Source organism: Schistocerca gregaria, chromosome X, assembly GCF_023897955.1.
Source record: "Schistocerca gregaria isolate iqSchGreg1 chromosome X, iqSchGreg1.2, whole genome shotgun sequence".
Lineage (NCBI taxonomy): Eukaryota > Metazoa > Arthropoda > Insecta > Orthoptera > Acrididae > Schistocerca > Schistocerca gregaria.
In genome coordinates, this window is record NC_064931.1 from 273,537,974 (window position 1) to 273,562,950 (window position 24,977).

Below are 24,977 nucleotides of genomic sequence, written 5' to 3' on the forward strand. Positions count from 1 at the left end.
TTTATGTTGTTAATTGCTGCAGCAGGTTCACTTTTCCTTATTTGTCTATTCTAGGCAACACAAGTGATAATCTTGAAGCCGTGTCAGAAGCTGCTTCCAATCATAGTGTTGCTTCATCACTGGAGTTGGAAAATGAAGATCAGAATGATAACTTATCAGATATGGTATCTGCAAATGTGTCTGGCCGAGGAACACCTAATATATCAGGTACGTTACCATTAAAAAAGTAAAGTATATGTAGATGCTAAAATAACAATTTGGGTTTCACTGATAAATGGAAATGGAAAGAGACAATATCCAGGCATCGAGAAAGGTGAGTATTTTGGAAAAATGCCAGTATGAACTCACAGCTGTTTGTGCCAAAATATCAAGAGTACAGATACTGCAAGCAAACTATTCTCCATACATTTTTTACTTGTGTTATTACCAACTGTTCTTGAGAAATTTGCTAAGCTGTGGTCAGTTGAGAATTATGGCAAATGTATGGCCAGTTTTACCAGTGCCACACCTGCGCTTATTCTGTGAAACTTTTGCACACACATACTTTGAATCCACAGAGCTCAGGTGATAAATGTTCATAGCTGTTCTTTTGTGGTACATTATTGGCAATACAACTTCAAGGCCAAACAGATTATGCCTCTGGAAAGTAGTCAGCTGTTTCAGATTTTCGTTTGCTATGATTCACCTGTAGAAAACTTCTATAGACATTTGAAAAAATGCTCATGTGAATATGACTTGGATATTCGTTACGGAATAGGTATATTTGTCAAGTTTTCTGAATTTGTGATTTATTTGATGATTGTACAAACTAAAACCTATTGTTTGATTTTTGATATTCACACTTGTTTTCTCCACTTCATGTAGACAGGTGGTGGTTTAGTTTCGCGTTTCAATAATTACTCATGTTTTGAGATAAGAGTGTTATCAGTGGAGACTGGATTATATGCATTTGCATATTTGACTCCCTTTTCACAGGTTATTGCATATCTTAACAAAAAAAATTAGTGGTGCCACATATTTTTGCTGTAAGTTTACAATATTTTAAAAATTTAGACAGGCAGTCCCTAGCTAGATCTAGTTTTGATAATCTCACAGATTGACCGTGACCTACAACTGCATGTAATCGCTAACCAAGAGGCCTCTGCCTAGCGAAATCGTTACAGAAGAGAAACAGGAACAGGTAGACAAAGCTCCTGTGCCTGCACCCCTGGTTAATCTCCTTCGCTGTCATACCGTACTCATGTCCATTGCTTCAGTTTAGCTTTCTATTTACTTGTACACAGTTAATGTGTTTACGACATGTAGTATGTAATGTGTTGTGTGTCATACCGCCCAAAACAGTGAACGTTGTTTCGTGTATAGTTACCATCCTGGAATATATATCTGTGCGGATGGATATGTGTGTGGGTGTGTGTGTGCGAGTGTACACCTGTCCTTTTTTTCCCCTAAGGGAAGTCTTTCCGCTCCCGGGATTGGAATGACTCCTTACCCTCTCCCTTAAAACCCACATCCTTTCATTTTTCCCTCTCCTTCCCTCTTTCCTTGCCAGTTGCGAAAGCTCGTAATTCTGTGTGTGTGTTTGTGTGTTTTGTTCATGTGCCTGTCTGCCGGCGCTTTCCCGCTTGGTAAGTCTTGGAATCTTTGTTTTTAATATATATATAAAGTTTCAAATAGACCAGCATGTCTAGACAAGTCTTCATGTCGCAAAAATGCAGAAGAAAGTACCATGACAACACAACAACTTCTGACAACAGCAAGTTGCAGTAGCAGGTTTGTCCAAAGGTAACCAAAAGAGTCAGTTTCACATAGATTTATGTGAAGCATTCATTCCAAGCAATATTCCTCTTCACAAACTTACAAACCCTATCCTCAAAGGATGAATCAACATTATGAAAAAATTACATATTGACAATTTACGTAGATGTTCTCAAAGAAATATGCAATGATCTCAAGGATAGCATTATCTGAATTTCAGTTGACAAAACTACAGACACTTGTGGCTGTTACATTGCAGATTTAATTGTTAGTGCTTTAAATGAAGAGCCTTCATCTTCCTATTTCGCTGCCTGCAAAGAACTTGAAAAAGTAAATCATTTTATGCTTGCCAGATTTGGAATGAGAGTGTTAGAAAAATATTTCCAGAATCTTTTGCAGATAAAAGGGTGTTTTTGTTTCTTTCATATGCTGCTCCGTAAATGATCAAAGCAGGAAAAGCCCTCCAAGTATTTTATCCCAATTTGATTAATGTAGCATGCTTTGCTCATGGAGTAAATCGCCTCTCTGAAAAAGTATGTTCCATATTGGTGAATGTAAATAAATTGATTTCATCCACAAAGAAAGTGTTTCTAAAGGCCCCTTCTCACATCACGACCTGCAAAGAAAAATTACCAAATGTTCCTTTACCTCCCTAACCAGTGATAACTCGTTGGCTATGTGGGTCGAAGCTGTGTTGTTTTACAACTAACATTTCGAGATCGTTAGAGGGGTAGTAAACAACTTCAATGTGCAGAGGCTTTGGCAGTTTGCCAGAGCAAGGAAGCTTTTAATGATTCAGGTATTGAAAAAAAAGACATAGATGTGATTAGCATTCGTATTTCCCATATACCTGCAAGTGTTAAAAAGCTTGAAACTCAAGGTTTGGTATTGAATGAATCTATTCAGTTAATGAATAAAAGTATTCAAGGAAACTCTTCACTGCCGAAGATATTCCCAAGAAAACTTAAAAAAGTCTGAAAACATTTTAAACAATAACCCAGGCTTCAAACTCTTGTGCCAAATTAACAGTTTTACTGATGGGACGGGTGAACTTTTACCAGAAACAATAAGTGGCAACATAGCACTCAAATTCAAATACTGTCCGATTACGTCAGTTGATGTAGAACTGTCCTTTTCTGCTTATAAAAATGTTTTGAGTAATCAAAGACACAATCTTACTACTGAGCATTTGGAACAGTACTTGGTTGTTTTATGTCTAAAATAGTAGAAAAACGTAAAATAAAAGGAATGAATACAGTATGTAGGTTAAAATGGATGTGGTTTGCAGTAGTTACTCAGAGATGATGAGCCGTGCACAAGTTAAAATGGTGTTGTGAGCTGCATTAAACTAACCTTCAGACTGAAGATTCATAACAACAATCAGAACAGCAGCAGCAGTTGCACCACTAGTTAAAATGGCAGTAGCACTGTTATAAAGTTAAATGTCAAGTTTTAATTCATGTAGAGAATGTCCCTGCGTGTATTTGGCAGTAATTAAAACAATTAGATCTACATAGTATGTGTTAGTTTCTCTAGAATTAAACACCAATTCCTCTATTTGCACTATTGAAGTGTCCTTAAACATTTCACTTTCAAACATTATATTTTGCATAAATTTTGTTTCTTGTTTTACATGAATTTTAAAATTGTTGTCATTCTTGTAAGATTTGTTTTAAATTGGTTCTCAGAAGACCACTGATGGTATTAGGCAGTGCATTTGCCAGTATCACATCCACATATTAAGATTTTTTGTATGTACTGTTCTGAGCATCTGAGATGGTGTTACACATTGGTTCAAGTTTTTAATATGTTTATCCTCTTCCACAACTGAATGATCAGCACATCTGATACCAGTATGGAGGACTCAGGGTCAATACCCAGTACTGCCAATGATGATTTCTTGGTGGGAGGATATACTTCTTGGAAATGCTACTTGAAAGAGAAATAGCTGTGCTAACCGCGTACCTCTCCAAAAATTCTGTGTAATGAAGGATAAGCCTGATTTTGGAGTGCATTTTCATGTTTTAAGTCAGAATATTAGCCAGCAACATTAGTTCAAAATTGTAACTTTGTGTGTTTATTTAGTGCACCTACTTTTTGGAAACAGTTTTTATTATCTTTCCAAGAGATAATTCTAATTTACTTCCTCCCTGTAAACTGTTGGTAATCATGTCAGAGTTTCATGTGAATGTACACCTTGGTTTTTTTGTGGTGGTGGTGGTGGTGGTCATTGTTGTTGTTGATGTTGTTATGGTATTCAGTCTGAAGGCTGGTGTTATCCAGTTGTATATTTCACATATTGGATGAAAACAATGTTTCATAAGTCATAAGTGACAAAAGTTCCTGGGCTGACTACCTAAAATTATTTGAGGCATTGTGGTTTGTTTACAAAGTACCCCCTGAAGTTAACTCACCAGTTTCTTGTCTAATTGTTTCTTGCAACCTATTCTTTGTTGATTCATCTTAAATTTGTATGTTGTGATGATATTATATGTAGGTCTCACCTGCACAATTTTAGAGAGCTGTTTCTGGTGCCTCTGCACCCTTTGTTGAAGTGGCAAGAAACATGCATGAAAGATGTGTGACTGCTGTTGAAACTTTTTTAGGCCTTTTGTATGTTGCAAAGTCCTTGATTCACATGTAGTTGACCTGTGGACAGGAGAGTAAATGCTGATTGGAATGGTACATCTACAAACATTAAGTTTGTAGGACAGTCGGGTATATCTCTAGTGATCCAACATTGTAAAGTGAACATGTGAGTATTTATGAACATGAGATGAATATAGATTATGATAGTTTATGGTACTTCAGTTTTCTTCTATTACCAGTAGAAAAACTATGTACTCTTACCTATATTTATTGCATAGCATGGTACAGAAACAAGAAACATTGAATTACTTGAAATATTTTGGATCTATATATGCAACAAAATTAAAATGTATATAGTTGCATAGGCAGATTGAAAATACTGTAAATATTTATACTGTAATTATTGACACCTTGGCCAGACAAATGAAGTACCAGAAAATTGAAATTTACTGGTTCCCCAGCAAACTGTGTCCAAATTACAAAATAAAAAATTGAATGAGTAAAATACTGTAATAAATGGATGTTCCAGCAGTAGAGTCCCAAATACAGGGAAGAAATAGGATGAGTAGATAGAGAGAAAAGTGAAGTGAAGAACATGTACAGGCAAAAGAACTAACAACACACACAAATAAGAACATTAGTATGAAAAACTCTCCAACTGAAAATAGTGGTTCAGAAGAAAACTCTTGTAATCATGTCATAACAAACTCTCTCAGAGGCCATTTCCCAGCAGTGTCTCACTATTGCATACCCCCTCTTGTCTTTCCAGATCTTCTGACTTTTTGGCCCACATAATTAACTATATCTCTGATTTCACTTGCCTGCCCCTCTACCACTTCCCCTTTAATACCCCACGCACCCCACCCCAAAATGACTTTTTTTTATATTCAAGTTTTTGTGTAAGTCATGGGTGTCTGTAGAAAGAGATGCCAGTCAGAGCGCACTGTGAAAATATACATGTTTCATTGAGAAGTTATGGGGATTTTCATGACAATGTGGTTTCTCTGAAGATGAGATCTATGTTGGATGTGGGTTTCTTTGCTTTAAAGGTTTTTGCTAATTTAGCTAATACAATGAAATTTGTCAATTGCAGGTAGAGATACACCATCCTCACAAATTACAGAAGGTGAAGATGGTGCCGCAGGTGCAATGAGGAGCGTCAGTGGGGAGCAACGACAGTCCTTAGATTTTTCTGCAGAAGCTGCAAACAAACAAAGTCGCACAGATATAGATGACAAATTTGGAAAGTTTGAAATCAAAAAACTTCTTGAAGGTAAGGCAACTCATTGTGCTTAATTTGTATGTTTTCTTCTGTTTCCTATAAGTGCTAGATGTGATGTACTACAAATTTGAGAAATTCACAGGTTTTTTCATAATGATCATTTTACGTGTTGAAATATAGTTAATCCAAAAATTTCCCTCCTAGATATCTGTAACAAAATGACTTGGAGTAAAATAAATTGATATGAATCAGTTGTGGGGAACAGCTGGAAATACTTTCTCTGCAGCTTAATGTTAAACGATTGATCTGCAAGAATGGCCACCTTCTTGTTTATCATGACTGACACTAAATATTTTTGTGTACAGTGTTACCATAGTATGATCTCGGATGTATACTATACTCAATGATTGCTTGTGTACTAGGCTGATGTAGTAGATCCTGCGTGATCCAGTATGCAACTTTCAGCCATTGAGGGTAATCTTAAAGAAATTGGCTTAATGAATGTGAATGTGACTTCTTTGTATTATACGGGGTGTTACAAAAAGGTACGGCCAAACTTTCAGGAAACGTTCCTCACACACAAAGAATGAAAATATGTTATGTGGACATGTCCGGAAACGCGTACTTTCCATGTTAGAGCTCATTTTATTACTTCTCTTCAAATCACATTAATCATGGAATGGAAACACACAGCAACAGAACATACCAGCGTGACTAGAAACACTTTGTTACAGGAAATGTTCAAAATGTCCTCCGTTAGTGAGGATACATGCATCCAACCTCCGTCGCATGGAATCCCTGATGCGCTGATACAGCCGTGGAGAATGGCGTATTGTATCACAGCCGTCCACAATACGAGCACGAATAGTCTCTACATTTGGTACCGGGGTTGCGTAGACAAGAGCTTTCAAATGCCCCCATAAATGAAAGTCAAGGGGGTTGAGGTAAGGAGAGCGTGGAGGCCATGGAATTGGTCCGCCTTTACCAATCCATCGGTCACCGAATCTGTTGTTGAGAAGTGTACGAACACTTTGACTGAAATGTGCAGGAGCTCCATCGTGCATGGACCACATGTTAGGTCGTACTTGTAAAGGCACATGTTCTAGCAGCACAGGTAGAGTATTCCGTATGAAATCATAACAACGTGCTCCATTGAGCATAGGTGGAAGAACATGGGGCCCAATCGAGACATCACCAACAATGCCTGCCCAAACGTTCACAGAAAATCTGTGTTGATGATGTGATTGCACAATTGCGTGCGGATTCTCGTCATCCCACACATGTTGATTGTGAAAATTTACAATTTGATCTCGTTGGAATGAAGCCTCAACCATAAAGAGAATATTTGCACTGAAATGAGGATTGACACATTGTTGGGTGAACCATTTGCAGAAGTGTACCCATTGAGGCCAATCAGCTGCTGATAGTGCCTGCACACGCTGTACATGGTACGGGAACAACTGGTTTTCCCGTAGCACTCTCCATACAGTGACGTGGTCAACATTACCTTGTACAGCAGCAACTTCTCTGACGCTGACATTAGGGTTATCGTCAACTGCACGAAGAATTGCCTCATCCATTGCAGGTGTCCTCGTCGTTCGAGGTCTTCTCCAGTCATGAGTCATAGGTTGGAATGTTCCGTGCTTCCTAAGACTCCGATCAATTGCTTCAAAGGTCTTCCTGTCTGGACACCTTCGTTCTGAAAATCTGTCCCGATACAAATGTACCACGCCAAGGCTATTGCCCCATGCTAATCCATATATCAAATGGGCATCTGTTAACTCCACATTTGTAAACGTTGCACTGACTGCAAAACCACATTTGTGATGAACACTAACCTGTTGATGCTACGTACTGATGTGCTTGATGCGAGTACTGTAGAGCAATGAGTCGCATGTCAACACAAGCACCGAAGTCAACATTACCTTCCTTCAATTGGGCCAACTGGCAGTGAATTGAGGAAGTACAGTACATACTGGCGAAACTAGAATGAGCTCTAACATAGAAATTGAGCGTTTCTGGACACATGTCCACATAACATCTTTTCTTTATTTGTGTGTGAGGAATGTTTCCTGTTAGTTTGGCCATACCTTTTTGTAACACCCTGTAGAGTGGAAAGGGCCAAATCCTGACGATTGTTACAAAATAACTAGTTAATGGTGTCATTCATATATGTTATTTTCTTTTGAAATGTTTTTTTAAGAATTTGCTGTATGGAGAAAAAATGGTGTATGGCTGAAGGATTAAAAAAACTGTCATATATTAATACTGCTGGAAACGTACTGTGATGATGTGAGAGTTCCATCTAAACTTGAGGTGGACATCAGCACAAAACAAAACAAAAAAAAAAAAAAAAAAAAAAAAAAAAAATGTATTTTACAGTGAGTTGAAGAGTATTGCTACACAATTTTGATTTAAACATCACATTTGTTTGGAATGGGAATTGCAATAGCTTCAGCAAAAAAAGAAATAGGTTGCACATATGATGGAGGACATTAAAGTGCAATGAATAGGAGAATGGGAACCACAGAGAAGTATTGTGCTGTGTTAGTCAAGCCAGTGAATGTTAAGTAAAGGTTGGGGGAACAGATCGATCTAAAGCATAGCTTGATGTCTACATTCACTCCATATGTATATGCTTTTCGCTATACAAACTAAAACCTCTGGATATGGCTATATCACATAATAGACAAACCTCTCACAAATATGTTAGTACTCATTTTGTTCATAAAGGACCTACCTAATGAGCAGAACATAAATGTACTTGTATCTTAAATGATAAATGCACGGAGAGACTACATAACTCAAGCCAAAACAAGACTTTTCTTGTTATGCAGTACATTAGAAGGAGTTAATTGAACTGGTTATGTACTATATATTTAACTTGTGCGTGTATTGCTGATTTCACACACATTACAGCTTTCTCTTAAGATGTTAGGTTTTTTTTTCTTTTCTGTTGATAATAATATCTTTCCCATGGTGATTAACACATCTGAGACACCTCATTCACCGCACCGAGTGAGGTGGCGCAGTCGTTAGCACACTGGACTCGCATTCGGGAGCTATACTTAAAAGTTTTATGATGAAATATTAAAATTAGCAGACATTTAAAATGCTTTCTCAGTTTTCTGCTTTAATTTGTTTTTGTGATGTCCATACTTTCATTCGGGGGAAACCAACAACAATTTGTCCTGTTGATTTTCTGTTTTTGAAGGAAATAGATTTCAGGAAACAGGTGTGCTATGTCGACTTCTACTTAAAAAACTGATATAATCAATAACAATATGTTTATATATTGTTTACAGGCGATGAAACTGTGTCAATGGTCAGTGACACTTGGAGTACAGATGTTCTTGCAAGTGATAGTGAAACAATAGAGCAATCATCAGAACGTAACTTTCCTACAAGTGCCCAAGAAACAGCGCTAAATCAATTGGCAGAAGCTGCAGTGGTATGTATTAGAAATATTAGTGAACATTGTGGAAAAAGTGTTTTCGTGTAGCATGAATTTTACGACTGCTCCCTCATTTTGAAAACAGTGGTGACTTAGTTAACATACATAACTTCTATTTTTAATGATGTTCAATATACATAGATTTGGTATGTATCTCCAACACATTCTGGTTGCTCTCTACTTTCTTAAATTACTTATTCACTTAAAATATGGGCAGTTTTAGTGACAGAGAAGTCATAAGTGTTGCAAGATAATATACAAGGAGGAATATATGTTAAAAATGAATTTCAGACGATGTGATGAAACACTGAATTGCTAGGTATGTTTCACAAAAAGAGGTTAGGGATGAGTGGGTGAAATAAGATGTGTTATATTAAGAGAGCCACTTGCAAACATAATTGGTAGGTTACTTATTACAGTAACGCAAGGGAAGTTACATATGAAACTGGCAGGAACTCTCGCTGATTTATTCACAACAAGATATGTGCACAGTATGCCCTTTGTAAGCATTGCAAGCTATCTTTAAGTCCTTATTACAAAGCAAAGTCCAGTCCATGCCAGATCAGAGTTCGGCCTATGACAGACAGTCCACAATAGAAACACCTTAGTCAAACCAATAACACACTCGCTGCACACTCCACAGATCGCATGGCAATTCTGAGCTGGATTCTTAGAGAATGCTCATGGTGAAATGCACCCTCTGGGTAGTGGCACCATGGTGGTTGACAATAACGTTGTGCCAGCTGCTTGACATTGACATGTGCCAACTGTGGGCACAGCATATCTTGAGTGGGAGTGGTGAGGATGGACATGAAGTCCCTCTCCCAGGGTGCAGCTTTAAATCGTGGTGGCTCTGTAAGTTGCTAGAAGACCACAAAGGGCATGAGATGTAGTGTTAGTCTTTATCTCCTTCCGGTTTGTTGCTGTGACATAATCTTCCATTTGTTGAGTCCATTGATCAAGAAGTTCAAAACCCAAATGTGTCAAGGATGATTGCAGGAAGAAACACTTGCACAGATTGTATTTTAGTCCTTTCACTGCCAGCCTCTGAAACAAGACCTTGAGGCTGAGGAGATGGTCCTCTGGAGTTTTAACGAAGATATAACAAAGATACACCATGTGATCAAAAGTATCCGGTCACTTCCAAAAACGAATGTTTTGCATATTAGGTGCATTGTGCTGTCACCTACTGCCAGGTACTCCATATCAGCGACCTCAGTAGTCATTAGACATCATGAGAGACTTCGAATGTGGTCAGGTGATTGGGTGTCACTTGTGTCATACGTCTGTGCACGAGATTCCCACACTCCTAAACATCCTTAGGTCCACTGTTCCTGATGTGATAGTGAAGTGGAAACATGAAGGAAAACATACAGCACAAAAGTGTACAGGCTGACCTTGTCTGTTGAATGACAGAGACCGCCGACAGAGGATTGTCATGTGTAATAGGCAGACATTTATCCAGACCATCACACAGGAATTCCAAACTGCATCAGGATCCACTGCAAGTACTATGGCAGTTAGGCGGGAGGTGAGGAATCTTGGATTTCTTGTTTGAGTGGCTGCTCATAAGCCACAGATCACACCGGTAAATGCCAAACAACGGCTCACTTGGCATAAGGAGCGTAAACATTGGACAATTGAACAGTGGAAAAATGTTGTGTGGAATGATGAATCATGGTACACACTGTGGCGTTTTGATGGCAGGGTGTGGGTATGGCAAATGCCTGGTGAACGCCATCTGCCAGCATGTGTAGTGCCAGCAATGAAATTTGCAGGTGGTGGTGTTATGGTGTGGCCATGTTTTTCATGGAGGGGGCTTGCACCCCTTGTTGTTTTGCATAGCACTATCACAGCACAGGCCTACATTAATTTTTTAAGCTCCTCTAAGATGAGCACAAAGTTTCAATATGTAATTGTGTTTACGTACTTTTACCAGGGGAGTGGCCCATACACTATGGGGACTAGGTGTTCACACATTGTCATGAGTGAGTTTGTTCAGCTCTGTTTTGAAGGCATCATTTAGAGTCAAAGGCACTGACAAGCTTTGAAAAAACCTAGGGCAGCCATCGTTTTAGAGTGACACAAGCTCGGAATCCCGAATCCAGTTGGGAAGATTTTGGCATATCTATCACAGAGAGGTTGTAAGCTGCCACGTAGCCCTTCGCTTCATATTGCATGGTGTGCACTGTTTCATGAACCATAAATCCCAAAACATGGAAAGTATCTATCCCAAAAACATTGTCCGGTTTGAGGTCAGATACCACCAGAAAATTTGCTGGATGAGTGACCTGATTATAATTAAGTAAAACTGAAAACTTCTCTAGCAAAATCATGCGATGACATCCATGGGCTTAAAGATTTGTATTGGAGGCTTTGTTCTGAGAAGTCTGCATTGCTGTAAACTGATCGCTCACTCTTTTGTAACCATGACCGTTCTGGTCACGGGGTTGCCGAGAAGAAAGCGAGGCGGGACCAAACGGGAGCAGACCACGAACAAACAAAGGAACAGGAAAGGCTGGACATGAACAACGATGGACAACTGAGCAAGACCTTATGAACAACAATACGCAAGAAGCAATGGGGTCACAAGTGACAACCTAACAAATCCACAACGTCCACACGTACACGGGAAAAAGTAATATAAACATGCTGTCTGTAGGTGAGACGTTGATAAATTCTCACTAATATCAGACTGCCTAGCTGAACGAGAGGCAGCCGCTTATATACAGGATAGGGTACGTGTGGCTGCGGGGACCACATGCTCCAGTGTGCCACCCTCACATTATACGCAGGCCAGGAATGTGTGCAGATACGGCTTACAGCACAACAGCTGCAGAGACCTTTAGTGGTAATCGAGGTCCATGCCGTGTTTCACAGATTTGAAACCCGCAGTGCTCGCTACCAGACACTCAATTCACTTTCGCAAGTTGGGGCATATTTGCAGGTGAACTGCTAAAACGTGCCTTTTGGAAATCTTTCTTTTTGCCACATTCGTGGCATGTTGTGTCCCAAAGATTGCACGCGTTGCGAGCGTGGCTACTGAAAACAGTATTTACAGCCTGGAGACACTCCTGGTGCTGCTGCTACTGTGGGCCATCAGCACTGGTGTGGTGTACAGGGAGTCATCCAGATGATGAAACAAGTGTAGTCTCTGCTAAGGGTGGCATTACAGCCGGCATGACTGGTGCCAGAGAACTGACTGCCGTAACATCGTCTTCCATTGTAAAACGAGCTTTGGACTGTGCAGTCAGTTTTGTGGGCTTGAGCTATTCACATTACTTCTACTAGAGAATGCTCTAAGTTCCTTAATACATGGTTTCTCACTTCCAAGTCAGGCATAAGCCACATTAATTATAATGTGATTAAGAGCCTATTCAGTTCTGCCTGCACATACATTTGAAATTGCAACTCCTATTTAACCCACAAGGGTGACAGCCCAGTTCCCAAAAGGTTGATTCAGGCACTGTTTTCACCACCAGAATTCTAACCTAGCAGCAGTAACTTTTTTTTTAATGTTCTTGTAATAAAGAAAATATTCTTCTTGTTGTTATTATTGTTGTTGGCGTGATCTTAAGTCCAAAGACTGGTTTCATGTGGTTCTCCACACTACTATATTATGTGCAAGCCTCTTCTTTTCCAGATTAACTACTGCCACCTATGTTCATTTGAACCTGCTTACTGTATTCATCTCTTGGACCCTCTACAATTTTTATCCCCCCACATTTACTTCTGTGTTTGTGATAAAAAAAGAAAGTGCAGTGGACAAAATAGATATCTGTCCCTTCAGCTGAAATTTTTATCATTGTCATATTTCATTTCGACACAAGGTTACACCCCAGGAAAACACTTAAATTAATGCTTGATGTTAACAAATTTCCCTCCACCTTTTCTTGCCAATGCCAGTCTAATTTTATATCCTCTCTACGTCAGCTGTTGTAAGATATTTTACTGCGCAAATAGCAAAGCGCTTCTACTACTCCTAGTATCTCATTTCATAATGTAATTGCCTCAGCATCACCTGATGTGATCCGACTATATTCCATTACTCTTCTTTTCCTTTTGTTGATATTTATCTTATATCCTTGTTTCCAGACAGTGTCCATTGCATTCAACTGTTCTTCCCTTCGACTGAATTACAATGTCATCAGCATACCTGGAAGCTTTTGTGATTCTTCAGTTTCTCCTAGCATATTTGTTGATAGTACAGTCTATGGGTGTACTGCCAGTCCATAGTGTCCAACAGGTACAATATTTTGGCGATCAGACATGTTGTGTCGCCATCATCAGGTGTATTGATGAAATAAGCTCCTGAGGGCACATGGCCGACTTATATCCTCTCCCACCCCAAGTTGTTCCCTCCAGAATCTGTGCCCAAGGCCACATATCAGTAATCATGGAGATAATTGCAGTTGTGTCTCAGGTAGCGTGATGTTGCTGTGTCTTCTGTGGTTGCCAGATTGTTGCAAGGCATCCCAGATATGCTCAATAATGTTCATGTCTGGGCAGTTTGGTGGCCAACAGAAGTGCTTGAACCTGGAAGAGTGTTCCTGGAATCATTCTGTAGCGATTCTGGATGTGTGGTGTGTTGCATTGTCTTGCTGGAATTGTCCAAGTCCACCAGAATTCACATTGTACATGAATGGATGCAGGTGATCAGGAGGATGCTTACATACATGTCACCTGTCAGAGTCATATCTAAATATGTCAGGGATTCCATATCACTCCAACTACACACACACCACATCGTCAAAGAGACTCAACCAGCTTGAACAGTCCCCTGCTGACATCCAGGGTCCATGGATTCATGAGGTTATCTCCATACCCGTACATGTCCTTCCACTTGATACAATTTGAAATGAAACTTGTCCGACCAGGTGACATGTTTGTAGTCATCAGTAGTCCAATGTCGGTGTTGACCGGCCCAGGCGAGGCATGAAGCTTTGTGTCATGCAGTCATCAAGCGTACATGAGTGGGCCTTCAGCTCTGATAGCCCATGTCAATGATATTTCATTGAATGGTTCGCATGCTGACACTTGTTGATGGCTCAGGATTGAAATCTTCAGCAATTTGCGGAAAGGTTGCACCTCTGTCATGTTGAACGATTCTCTTCCGTCATTGTTGGTCCTGTTCTTACAGGATCTTTTTCCAGCCGAAGCGATGTTGGAAATTTGATGTTTTATTGGACTCCTGATGTTCACAGTACGCTTGTAAAATGGTCATAAGGGAAAACCCCCACGTCATCGCTACCTCTGAGATGCTGTGTCCCATCGCTCATGACCCTACTATAACACCACTTTCAAATTCACTTAAACCTTGATAACCTGCTATTGTAGCAGCAATAACTGATCTAACAACTGTGCCTGACACGTGTTATCTTATATAGGCATTGCCGACCACAGTGTCGTATTCTGCCGATTTACATATCTCTGTATTTGAACATGCATGCCTATACCAGTTTCTTTGGCACCTCAGTGTAGATTCGCCTAACTCCTAGCCTGTGATGTCACCTGAGCATGAGACATTAAGAGAGCATTTTGATCATGTGAGCAGATCTTGATATTTGATTAATTTAAATCTTTAGTTACATAAAAATAACATATAATTTGTGAGAACATTAAATGTAAGTGCTATTAAGTGCTGTAATCAGACAGAATATCATCAGCCCAAATGATTTTTTCACATAGGAAAAAAACATATTGGAATTATTACATTCTTCTTGAAACTTGGGGGTATTTCCCTTGTCTCATATGTCTTGCACACCAAGTGAAATATTTTGTCAGAACTGGTTCTCCTAAGAGTATCAGTAGTTATAAAGGAGTGTCATCTAACAAAGGGCATTGTTGTGACTTAGAAATTTTGGTGCTCTGTCAAATTCTTCCCCTTCCCCATCTATAATATTGCATTAAAATTCATTTCCCTGGTATAGTTTCTGTATGTTATCCTTCCATTTTCCAGCTTTTCTTTCTTTGCGTACTACTGGTTTCCTTCTCAGCTGTTGATATTCATACAGATGCTTTTGTTTTCTGCAAAAGGTCTCTTAAATTTTCCTGTAGGTGGTATCTATCTTTTCTCTAGCTATACATGTTTCTATAGGCTTGCATTTGACCTCTAGCCATTCCTGCTTAGCCATTTTGCACTTTCTGCCAGTCTCATTTTTTAGACATCTATATCCCCTTTCGCGTGCCCCATTTGGTGAATTTTTATATTTTCTTGTTTCATCAGCAAATTTCATTATCTCAGGTGATATCCAAGAATTTGTACTAGTTCTTATCTTTTTACCTATTTGATCCTCTGATGCCTTCACTATCCATCTCTCAAAGCTTCCCGTTCATTTTCTACTATATTCCTTTCCCCTTTTCCAGTCAGTCATTGCCCAATGCTAATGTTGAAATTTTCAACCTCTGCTTCTTTAAACTTATCAAGGTCCTTTTCCCTTAATTCCCTATGTTTTTGCATGATCTACAGTTTTAATCTGTAGTTCATAACCAATAAATTGAGGGCAGAGCCCACAACAGTCTCTGGAAATGGCTTGTAGCTGAAAATCTGGTTTCGAAACCTGGGGTCTTACCATTACATAATGAGACATCTTGTAGTGCCTCTTAAGTCTTTTTTTCATACACAACTTTCTTACATGATTACTAACCAAGTGTTCTCAATGATTAAAGTATGCTCTTTGCAAAATTCTACCAGGCATTTCTTTCCCACAGTCCAAATTCTCCTACTATTTTTCCTTCTCTTTCTTTTCGTATTGTTGAATTCCAGTCCCCCCACACAATTAAATTTTCCTCGCCCTTAGCTATCTGAATTATTTATGTTGTCTCATCATACGTTCTTTAAATCTCATCATCATCTGCAGAGCTGGATGGCATTTAAACTTGTATTACTACTGTGGTGGGTGTTGGCTTCATGTCTACCTTGGCTGTGATAATGTGTTCACTATGCTGTTTGTACTGCTACCCACATTCCTATTTTTATATTTATTATTATACATACTCCTGCTTTATACCCCTATTTGATTTTGTATTTATAACCTTGTGTACACCTGACTGGAAGTCCTATTCATCCTGCTACCAAACTTAATTAATTTCCACTATATGTAACTTAAACCTATTAATTGTTTATTAAATGTTGAAAAAACTGTGAACATGGGTAGCACATCAGACGTTCTTGTTACATTTGTTAATGCTTTCACTCCCTGTAACATAGCTGTCATTAGCTCCTGGTAACCCTGCATGGTAAGTGCTCTATGATTGAAAACGTGCACTCACCTAAGTACAAAAATGTTCAAGGTGTAATTTGCATGTGTGACAGATCCCATCCTCATCGCCACTTTTTGAAAAAGAGTATTTACACACATAACTAACAGGAAATCACTGCACTTTGTTTGTGATAGATATATGCAGGATGCTCCTTGAAAACAGTGTAGGGTATCTTGAGTGGACGAGCGTTGTCATGGATCAACACAATTTCTGAAGTCAAATGCAAATTTGGTCATTCAAAACAAACACAGAGGAATACTGACTGAAGATGTGGCTAGGAGGGCAGCACTTTCAAACCAACGAAGATCTTCAAAATAACGTCAGTGCTCATTTGCAATCATTGGTGGCAACATTTTTTGAGGAGGGTATTGCAAAGCTTGTCCACAGGTACAATAAATGTCTCAATCTTTTCGGTGATTATGTTGAAAAGTAACCATAAGTTTACAAAACTTCTGGTAATAAAATAATTGTTTTCTATGAACTTGTCTTTTATTTATAGCCTATAAGAGGTTGGGGGGGGGGGGGGGGGGGAAGGGCCCTCGTATATCAGAAAGTATTGGGACAATCCTTTAAAATCTTCAGAATTAATTTCCATCCTCATCTGAATCTGATCACAGCTTGTGCACTGCCTTCATATTCCTTGTCATCAATGGGACATTAATCCATGTTCAGATTACTCCCTTTCTTCATTCTTTCCAGTAAATATTATCTGGACTTCAGTCAACCAGTATCTGATTTATTCATTTCTTTATGGCCATTCCATTTGCATACAAAGGTCATCAGAAAGTATTGTCGTCTATTGTTTATCTTCATTATTCTAAGGGAATGCCATGTCCAGGTTACGAAAATTGAGGAAGCAGCCCTATTTTAGTGTATTATACCTCAAAATAATCAGTGTAATTTTATAGTATTCACAAGTGTATCTTTTGGCAAAAACAAGCAGAGATCCTGCAGTCACTGCACACTACAAAAACTACTTGAAATTATTGAGAAAGCCATTAAAAAAAAAGTAACATGCACATCATGTCAGAAATCGGTAATCGTGGCAACGTACAAAATGTAGTGAAATGAGACACAGGACAACTGATGAAAGAACAGGATAAGATCACTATTGCACAATTGAATTAAATAGAAGAGCCATAAATGATGAGTCACAGGTAACAAATGTGTTTCTCATTTCACAAATGTGGCAGGAAATATAGCGACAAGCAGTTCAAGAGGAGAATCATAGCAGTATGTTGAAAAATCCACTCTAAAATTCAGTCATATGAATGCATCACCAACTTCTCCCTCTGAAATAAAGAAAATTATATATTCTCTTAAAAATGAAAGCTCATCTGGATTTGATGGTGTTTCCTACAGAGTACTAAAAGCATGTTCCCATATAATATGTACTGTCTTATCTCAAATATGTAATGCATCACCAACTTGAAGCATTTTTCCAGAGAGACTGAAATATGCCATTGTTAAACTCCTCTGTAAGAAAGGTGACAAGAAATATGTCAATTACTACCTATCTGATATGCTACTGACATTGTTTTCCCAAATTTTTGAGAAGATGGTATATTCTAGAATTATACCCCACCTCAGCAACAATAAAATCACCAGTAAATCACAGTTTGGGTTTCAATACAGTTGCTCTATTAAAAATGTCATTTACATATTCACTCACGAAATTTTACAAGCATTAAATAACATATCACCAGATGGCATTTTCTATAGTCAGCCAGTGGATAATGTCATGTCTAACCAAAACAACAGAGAAAGTTGTACTTAATAATTCAACCAATGTAACCTGAGGAGATTCTTCTGACTAAATGACTCTGATATTGCAATCAATCCAAACATACATACAGCAACAGAAAAAACAGTAAACTATGTTCTTTAAAGTGTTACTGACTGGTTTTCTGTGAATGGTCTTACCGTTAATTTTAAAAATGAGCAAGATATTCAGTTCTGCTTCATCTAGAGGTACTACAGCCGTGTTAAGTGTAACACATGTTGAAGAAATAATACAGAGGGTGGAAGGAAGTTTCAATTTCAAAATACTTGGATGTCCATGATGATGAAAATTTAAACTGCAAAAATCACTTATTGGAAAGTCTAAAACAACTTAGTTCACTCACATTTGCACGAAGAATCATTGCAAATCTTGGTGAGTGACAAATCAGTATTTTGTGTATTTTCATTCACTAATGTCATGTGGAATAATGAATGTTCTGCAGTAACTCATCCTCAAGAAAGAAAGTAAGTCTTCATTGCTCAAAAACATGTTACAAAAGAGAAATAGAAATATGTGGTGTTCACTCACGATCATCTTGTAAACATATGTTTAAGGACTTGGCATTTTGACTGCTGCTTCACAGGATATTTATTCCCTCATGGAGTTTGTTGGAAATAATCCACTGCAGCTCAAAAGGATCACAGTAATGTACATAATTACAATACCAGAAGGAAAAATGACATTTATTACTCCACATTAACATTTTCTTTAGCATAAAAGGGGTGCACAGTGCTGCAACTGAAATTTTTGATCATTTACTCAATTATATAAAAGATCTGACAGACAGCTAAACAAAATTTGAAAACGAACTGAAAAAGTTTCTACTTGACAACTATTACTATTCCTTAGAAGAATTTCTGTTATTGTAATACATGGATAGAAATTACTAACTCGTATCCATATATTTAAAAAAAATTGAAAAATACTTATAAATTTTCAGTACTTAACCATATTTACAAATTAGTTTGTTATGTGAATGTAAAACGACTCATTCCATATCATGACTATTTATCATGCAAATGATCGGTTGAACATGAAACTTACCATCATCATCAGATCCAGTCTTATATCCCTGTTCAGTTTCTTTTAATGACTCATCATTTTAGAAGTTATACCCTCAAATATGTCAGTATGGTAGATTTTTCAGTTTCATATATTGGATTTAAGGACATTGGTGATTTTACGTCATCACACAAAAGATCATGAAATTGTTATTTCTAGTGACTGACTTAGGACATTTGATCTCAAGGTTTCCTGAAAGTCATCAGACAGTTCTGTAGTTTTTCAATAATCGCTGTCACATTTCTTATACCAACTGGACATCAAGAAGACCAATTTTGCCATTGTTGCCTGTCAATTACTTCGAATAATTTTGTAGACACACTGGGTTACAAGTGGGAGTCACTGCATAGTTTGGGTGACACTGTGGTTTGATAAAGGAGTTAGAGTTCTTTTCATTTTGCTTCCTGAAGGCTCTGTGCCCATTATTGAGTGGTACTCACTCCCCCCTTTGCAAAAGGTGAAGAATTTCATTGACACCTTGTTGTAAAAGTATGATTGTATGTTGTATGTATCTACATGACCTTCCTATTAAGTGATATTGGACACCGTCCATAATAAGGGCGTTAGACTGCCTGCAAAGTTTACTGAACTAGTGCTGTACCCAGTCTCTCAATCAAATTTGGTGAGCCATCAATGCGTGCCATTGCAGTAGTCACTTATTATGATGTGACTTGCATGTAGAGTAAGGTCAATGATAGTGTCCACTTTTTCTTTATTTGAGGTGAATCCATCTATGCCATGGATGCTTTGCAACAACCCTAAAGCAATAAAGCCATTTATGTTCCAAAGAAAGAAGTACCTCAGTGGACTTTGTGTTGAAGTCAAGTATGCTCTTTACCAAGAATGGGATAGTAGACACCGAACTCGCATTTATGAGGCACAGTGCTGAAATCCCCATCCACCAATCAAGTGCAGTGATAGATCCTTTGAAAAAGACGAAGCCTAATTTCCTCCACATCATTATCCAGTATAAGCTAGTGTTCCCTATTTAGTAGTTTAATTGTTTGTGAATCCTTAAACCCTAAACTTCCACCTTTCTGTATAATCAGTGAGATGCTCAGCCATGTTCACGTATCTCATTCCCCAACACTGTTCCTCAGTGTATTAGTCTGTGCTGTGGGTGGTAGCCATTGGAGCACACGAGACAGAATAAACTGTTCTGACTCTTGTGGTTGTTAATGAGCAATTTATCAAACAAGGTACCAAACAGATAATTTAGTCCAGAGTATCCAGAACTCTATAATTTCCCCACAGAAGAAATGTTATTTTGATGAGTTAGTTATTCATCAACTGCTGAAGTGTAACAAGGACATTTGGACTGTGGCAGAACAAAGTGTACTCTGTAACTTTTGTCTGTTGGTAGTATTAGCAGTGTGTGTGGCTTTGCAGTATCATAGAGTGGAAAATGGGAAAAACGGGGGCGGGTTGTGAAGAGGGGGGGGGGGGGGGAGGATAGGGACTGGCCTTTAATTCTAGGATATTGAAAATTCCCTATATTAACCACACAGACACAAGGTAAAGTATCATTCTGCTGGTCACATGAGACAGACTGGTGATGGTGGCTCAGTGGGTTGCTGTGGCTGCAGGCTGCTGAAAGATGTCCCAAGCCAATGGGGGACATGAATCACTGGAAATCAATAATGCTAAACTGCCATTTAAAATAGCTACTGCCAGTCTATGGTGTACCTCCTCCTGCTCACAGGTTTCATGTGAATGTACTTCATCATCAAAATATTTAATATGCAATCATATAAGATTTTCTATCCTGCTGTAATGATCCACTATTTGTGGTCTGTGGGCCTTATTCATATTTTACTTGACTGCATGTTTTTAGGGAGGAGATTTCATGTTATCAGAGCGTCTGGCTCATTCCACTGAGGCAAGTTTTAGCCATTCCATACACTTTTACACCCATTTTTTATTAATTAGATTGGGTGAGTACTACACTACCAGTCATAGGTCAGGTGTTCAATACCTAATCAGCCCTAGGATTTTTTCTGTCACTTATTGTTTCTATCAGCTCTGATAATGCTTATTTAATGTGAAAAATACTGAGCTGGATGATGGTTTGTAGTCCACATTAAACTGTAGCCATCTGTCTGACCCACTCATCCAACCCCCCCCCCCCCCTTTTCTCTCTCTCTCTCTCACACACACACACACACACACACACACACACACACACACACACACACACTCTTCCTATAACATTGTGGGTAAGTTAACTCAAAGGTTGGAGTAAGGCAAGGACATACCATCCCCAACAGGACTATTTGTAGTCGAGCTCTGAGATTTTCAAACCATCTTTTGAGTTTTGGATAGCTTTGCCTTTTTGTTATGTTTTAGCATAAGATTTATGCTGGGGCAATGATTCAAGATGTCAACTAACATGCGATATGTAATACACACGTATCTGAAAGCCATTTGGGGCCACAACAAAGTGCCTGATCAAACCCCTAAAACTGTATGTGGACGCCCCTGTTCCACACAAATTGTCAATGGGCATATGTGATCGGCATCATTGTGTGGTAAATGTAACCCTTAAATGCCAGTGGTGATGAGAAATACTTAGGCTGGATAACATCCTTTAGGTTGTCCCATTATAAAGCATAATACTCATCAATGATAAGTCTGTCCTTGTGCAAATATTCTGTGAGCAGGACACCAGAAGACTGCCAGAAAACAGTGGCAGTCTTTCTCTGGAAATTAAACTGTTTCTCAGGAACTTGATTTACAGTGATTAGCTCAGAATTCTGCGGATGTTCATGTAGTTGGCCACTGTTTTGTTTTTAATGACACAAATCCACATAGCACTACACTTCCACATGCAATCCTTTGTAATACATACCTTAAAGACTGTCAACATTATGTAACAAAATGTGAAGTGTGCTACTGAAGATCGATACTGGTCAGGAATAATAAAAATTTAAAATAAATCCATTGTAGACATTTTAACCATCAAAAATTAAGTGTCTGAATTTTGTTTGAGTTGGAGAACACTGAATGTAGAAGACATTTAAACTATTTTCTCGATAGAAGCAGTAGCAAACATAAAAGCCACGGTCATGACTGTCTGATCCATTGTGCGCTTGCACTGTCGTGACGTGTGTATACTCATTAGGTTTTGGTGTATTCTGTTATTATGCTGAAAATGTCACATTTGTTGAGTGAATAAGAAATTGTGCAGTCCTAGAGGAAGAACTGAATGATTCTGGATTGGAGGCAGAAATACTTAGTGGGAGCACTCCAAAGAAATTAGTGAAGGACTCATCCAGAAATGCATGAGACTGGCTCAAGAAATCATTTCTAGTGTAATTATTAGCAATAGGTTTGTAGGATGACACTTTCCTGATAAAACTCCAGCAACTGAGAGGAAGTAGCATCAAACTTGGTCTTCCAAGATTTGTTCAGAGAAGACGAAACAATCTACTGGCAAAGCAAGTGGGAAAGAAACAAACTGATATTGTACTTCTCTGCATTCTGGAACGTGTCAGTCTTTTCCATACAAATGCTAATTAAGCATGAAACTGCTCAAGACCTCAGCTCACACTTCTTTAGAAAAAGAACAGCTATTTTGTAAAATATGTAATCTGTCACAAAACTAAAATAAATATGGAAAAATAAACCTTGTAACTTGGTCTTTTTTAGTGTGAATTTACCTTTAAGATATCTTCAACGAAGGCGTGCCAATAACATTTTAAATAATGGCATAAATGGCTAGCTTTATGGGCCCAAAGTTTCTCTAAATGGCTTTACAGCAAAATGTCAATCCATAGTCTTTCTTCTGTAATAAAACATTGGGAGCCTCGCTGTAATTGTGTTTCATGAAGTCTAAATATTCTTGAACAATGTTTATTCAAATGTGTGTTTGGTCACTAGTTAACATACATGGCTGTCGTTGTTTGGAAAGCTTTTTCATAATTGAAACTTCGATTAACATTTGATGGGCACAACCTGTCAAGATCATTGCAATGTTCTGTAAGCTTGCATACCTTTAGTAGTTGATCACTGTGTTCAGAAGTGTGAATTTTTGCCATGATTTAGTCATGTAAACTGCATTTTGAACATCTGATGTGCCTATCAGTATAAGTAAGTGCAGACCATGATTCAATTTATCAGGCCACTTCATAATTGTTGGAAAATAAATAGACAATTTCTTTAATGTAAAAGATAACTCTTCTTTTATTTTCATTAAGTTTAAACCTATTATAGTTTATAATTTAATTTTATTGATTTCTTCTGAAAATTTTAACACACAATTGTTTATGTGACCGCTACAAACAACGAACGGAATGCATAAAAAGGGGGATACGACGGATGTCAACTACTATCGCCCAGTCTCTTCTGACAGCTCTATCAAAAATTTTTGAGAAAGTAATGTATTCAAGAGTAGCCTCCCATATTTGTAAAAATAAAGTACTAACAAAATGTCAGTTTGGTTTTCAGAAAGGCTTTTCAACAGAAAATGCTATATACGCTTTCACTGATCAAATATTAAATGCTCTGAATAACCGGACATCACCCACTGGTATTTTTTGTGATCTCTCAAAGGCCTTTGACTGTGTAAATCATGGAATTCTTTTAGATAAGCTAAATCATTATGGTTTGAAGGGGGCAGTGCACAAATGGTTTAAGTCATACTTAACTGGAAGAATGCAGAAAGTTGAAATAAGTGGTTCATGTAATGTTAATACAACAGCTGATTCCTCAAACTGGGGGGCTATCAAGCACGGGGTCCCACAGGGTTCGGTCTTAGGTCCTTTGCTGTTCTTGATATACGTTAATGACTTACCATTCCACATTGATGAAGATGCAAAGTTAGTTCTTTTTGCTGATAATACAAGTATAGTAATAACATCCAAAAACAAAGAACTAAGTGATGTAATTGTAAATGATGGTTTTTCACAAAATTATTAAGTGGTTCTCAGCAAATGGACTCTCTTTAAAATTTTATAAAACACCGTATATACAGTTCCGTACAGCAAATGGCACAACTCCAGTAATAAATATGTACTTTGAACAGAAGTCTGTAGCTAAGGTAGAATTTTCAAAATTTTTAGGTGTGGCCATTGATGAGAGGTTAAACTGGAAGCAACACATTGATGGTCTGCTGAAACGTCCGAGTTCAACTACGTATGCTATTAGGGTTATTGCAAATTTTGGTGACAAGAATCTCAGTAAATTAGCTTACTATGCCTACTTTCATTCACTGCTTTTGTATGGCATCATATTCTGGGGTAATTCATTGTTGAGTAGAAAAGTATTCATTGCTCAAAAACGTGTAATCAGAATAATTGCTGGAGCCCACCCACGGTCACCCTGCAGACATCTATTTAAGGAACTAGGGATCCTCACTGTATATATATTCACTTATGAAATTTGTTGTTAATAATCATACCAAGTTCAAAAGTAATAGCAGGATGCATAGCTATAACACCAGGAGAAAGGATGATCTTCACTATGCAGGGTTAAATCTGGCTTTGGCACAGAAAGGGGTAAATTATGCTGCCACAAATGTCTTTGGTCACCTACCAAACAGCATCAAAAGCCTGACGGATAGTCAACCAACATTTAAAAATAAATTAAAAGAATTTCTAGATGACAACTCCTTCTACTCACTGGCTGAATTTTTAGATATAAATTAAGGGAGGAGAAGGAAAAGAAACTAGCTTAAACATTAGTGTCATGCAATATTTTGTGTAATGCAATATCTTGTGCAGACATCTTTTATAACCTGACATGTTCCACATCATTACGAAGTGTCGTATTCATGATCTATGGAACAAGTATTAATCTAATCTAATCTGTCTCATAAACTCCACAGTGCGTCATATGAAGACTGGGGCCTT

General features: G+C 38.2%; 1 protein-coding gene across 4 annotated transcripts in view; it reads left to right on the forward strand.

The window, feature by feature from the left end:
* LOC126297885 (GTPase-activating protein and VPS9 domain-containing protein 1) overlaps positions 1 to 24,977 on the forward strand; it is a 280,670-nt gene that overhangs the window by 124,824 nt on the left and 130,869 nt on the right. For all 4 annotated transcript variants that reach the window (XM_049989182.1, XM_049989183.1, XM_049989180.1 and 1 more), the window contains exons 12-14: positions 55 to 207; positions 5,438 to 5,617; positions 8,872 to 9,017. In XM_049989182.1, coding sequence (XP_049845139.1) covers positions 55 to 207; positions 5,438 to 5,617; positions 8,872 to 9,017 — 479 coding nt within the window. The remainder of the gene's footprint in view (positions 1 to 54; positions 208 to 5,437; positions 5,618 to 8,871; positions 9,018 to 24,977) is intronic.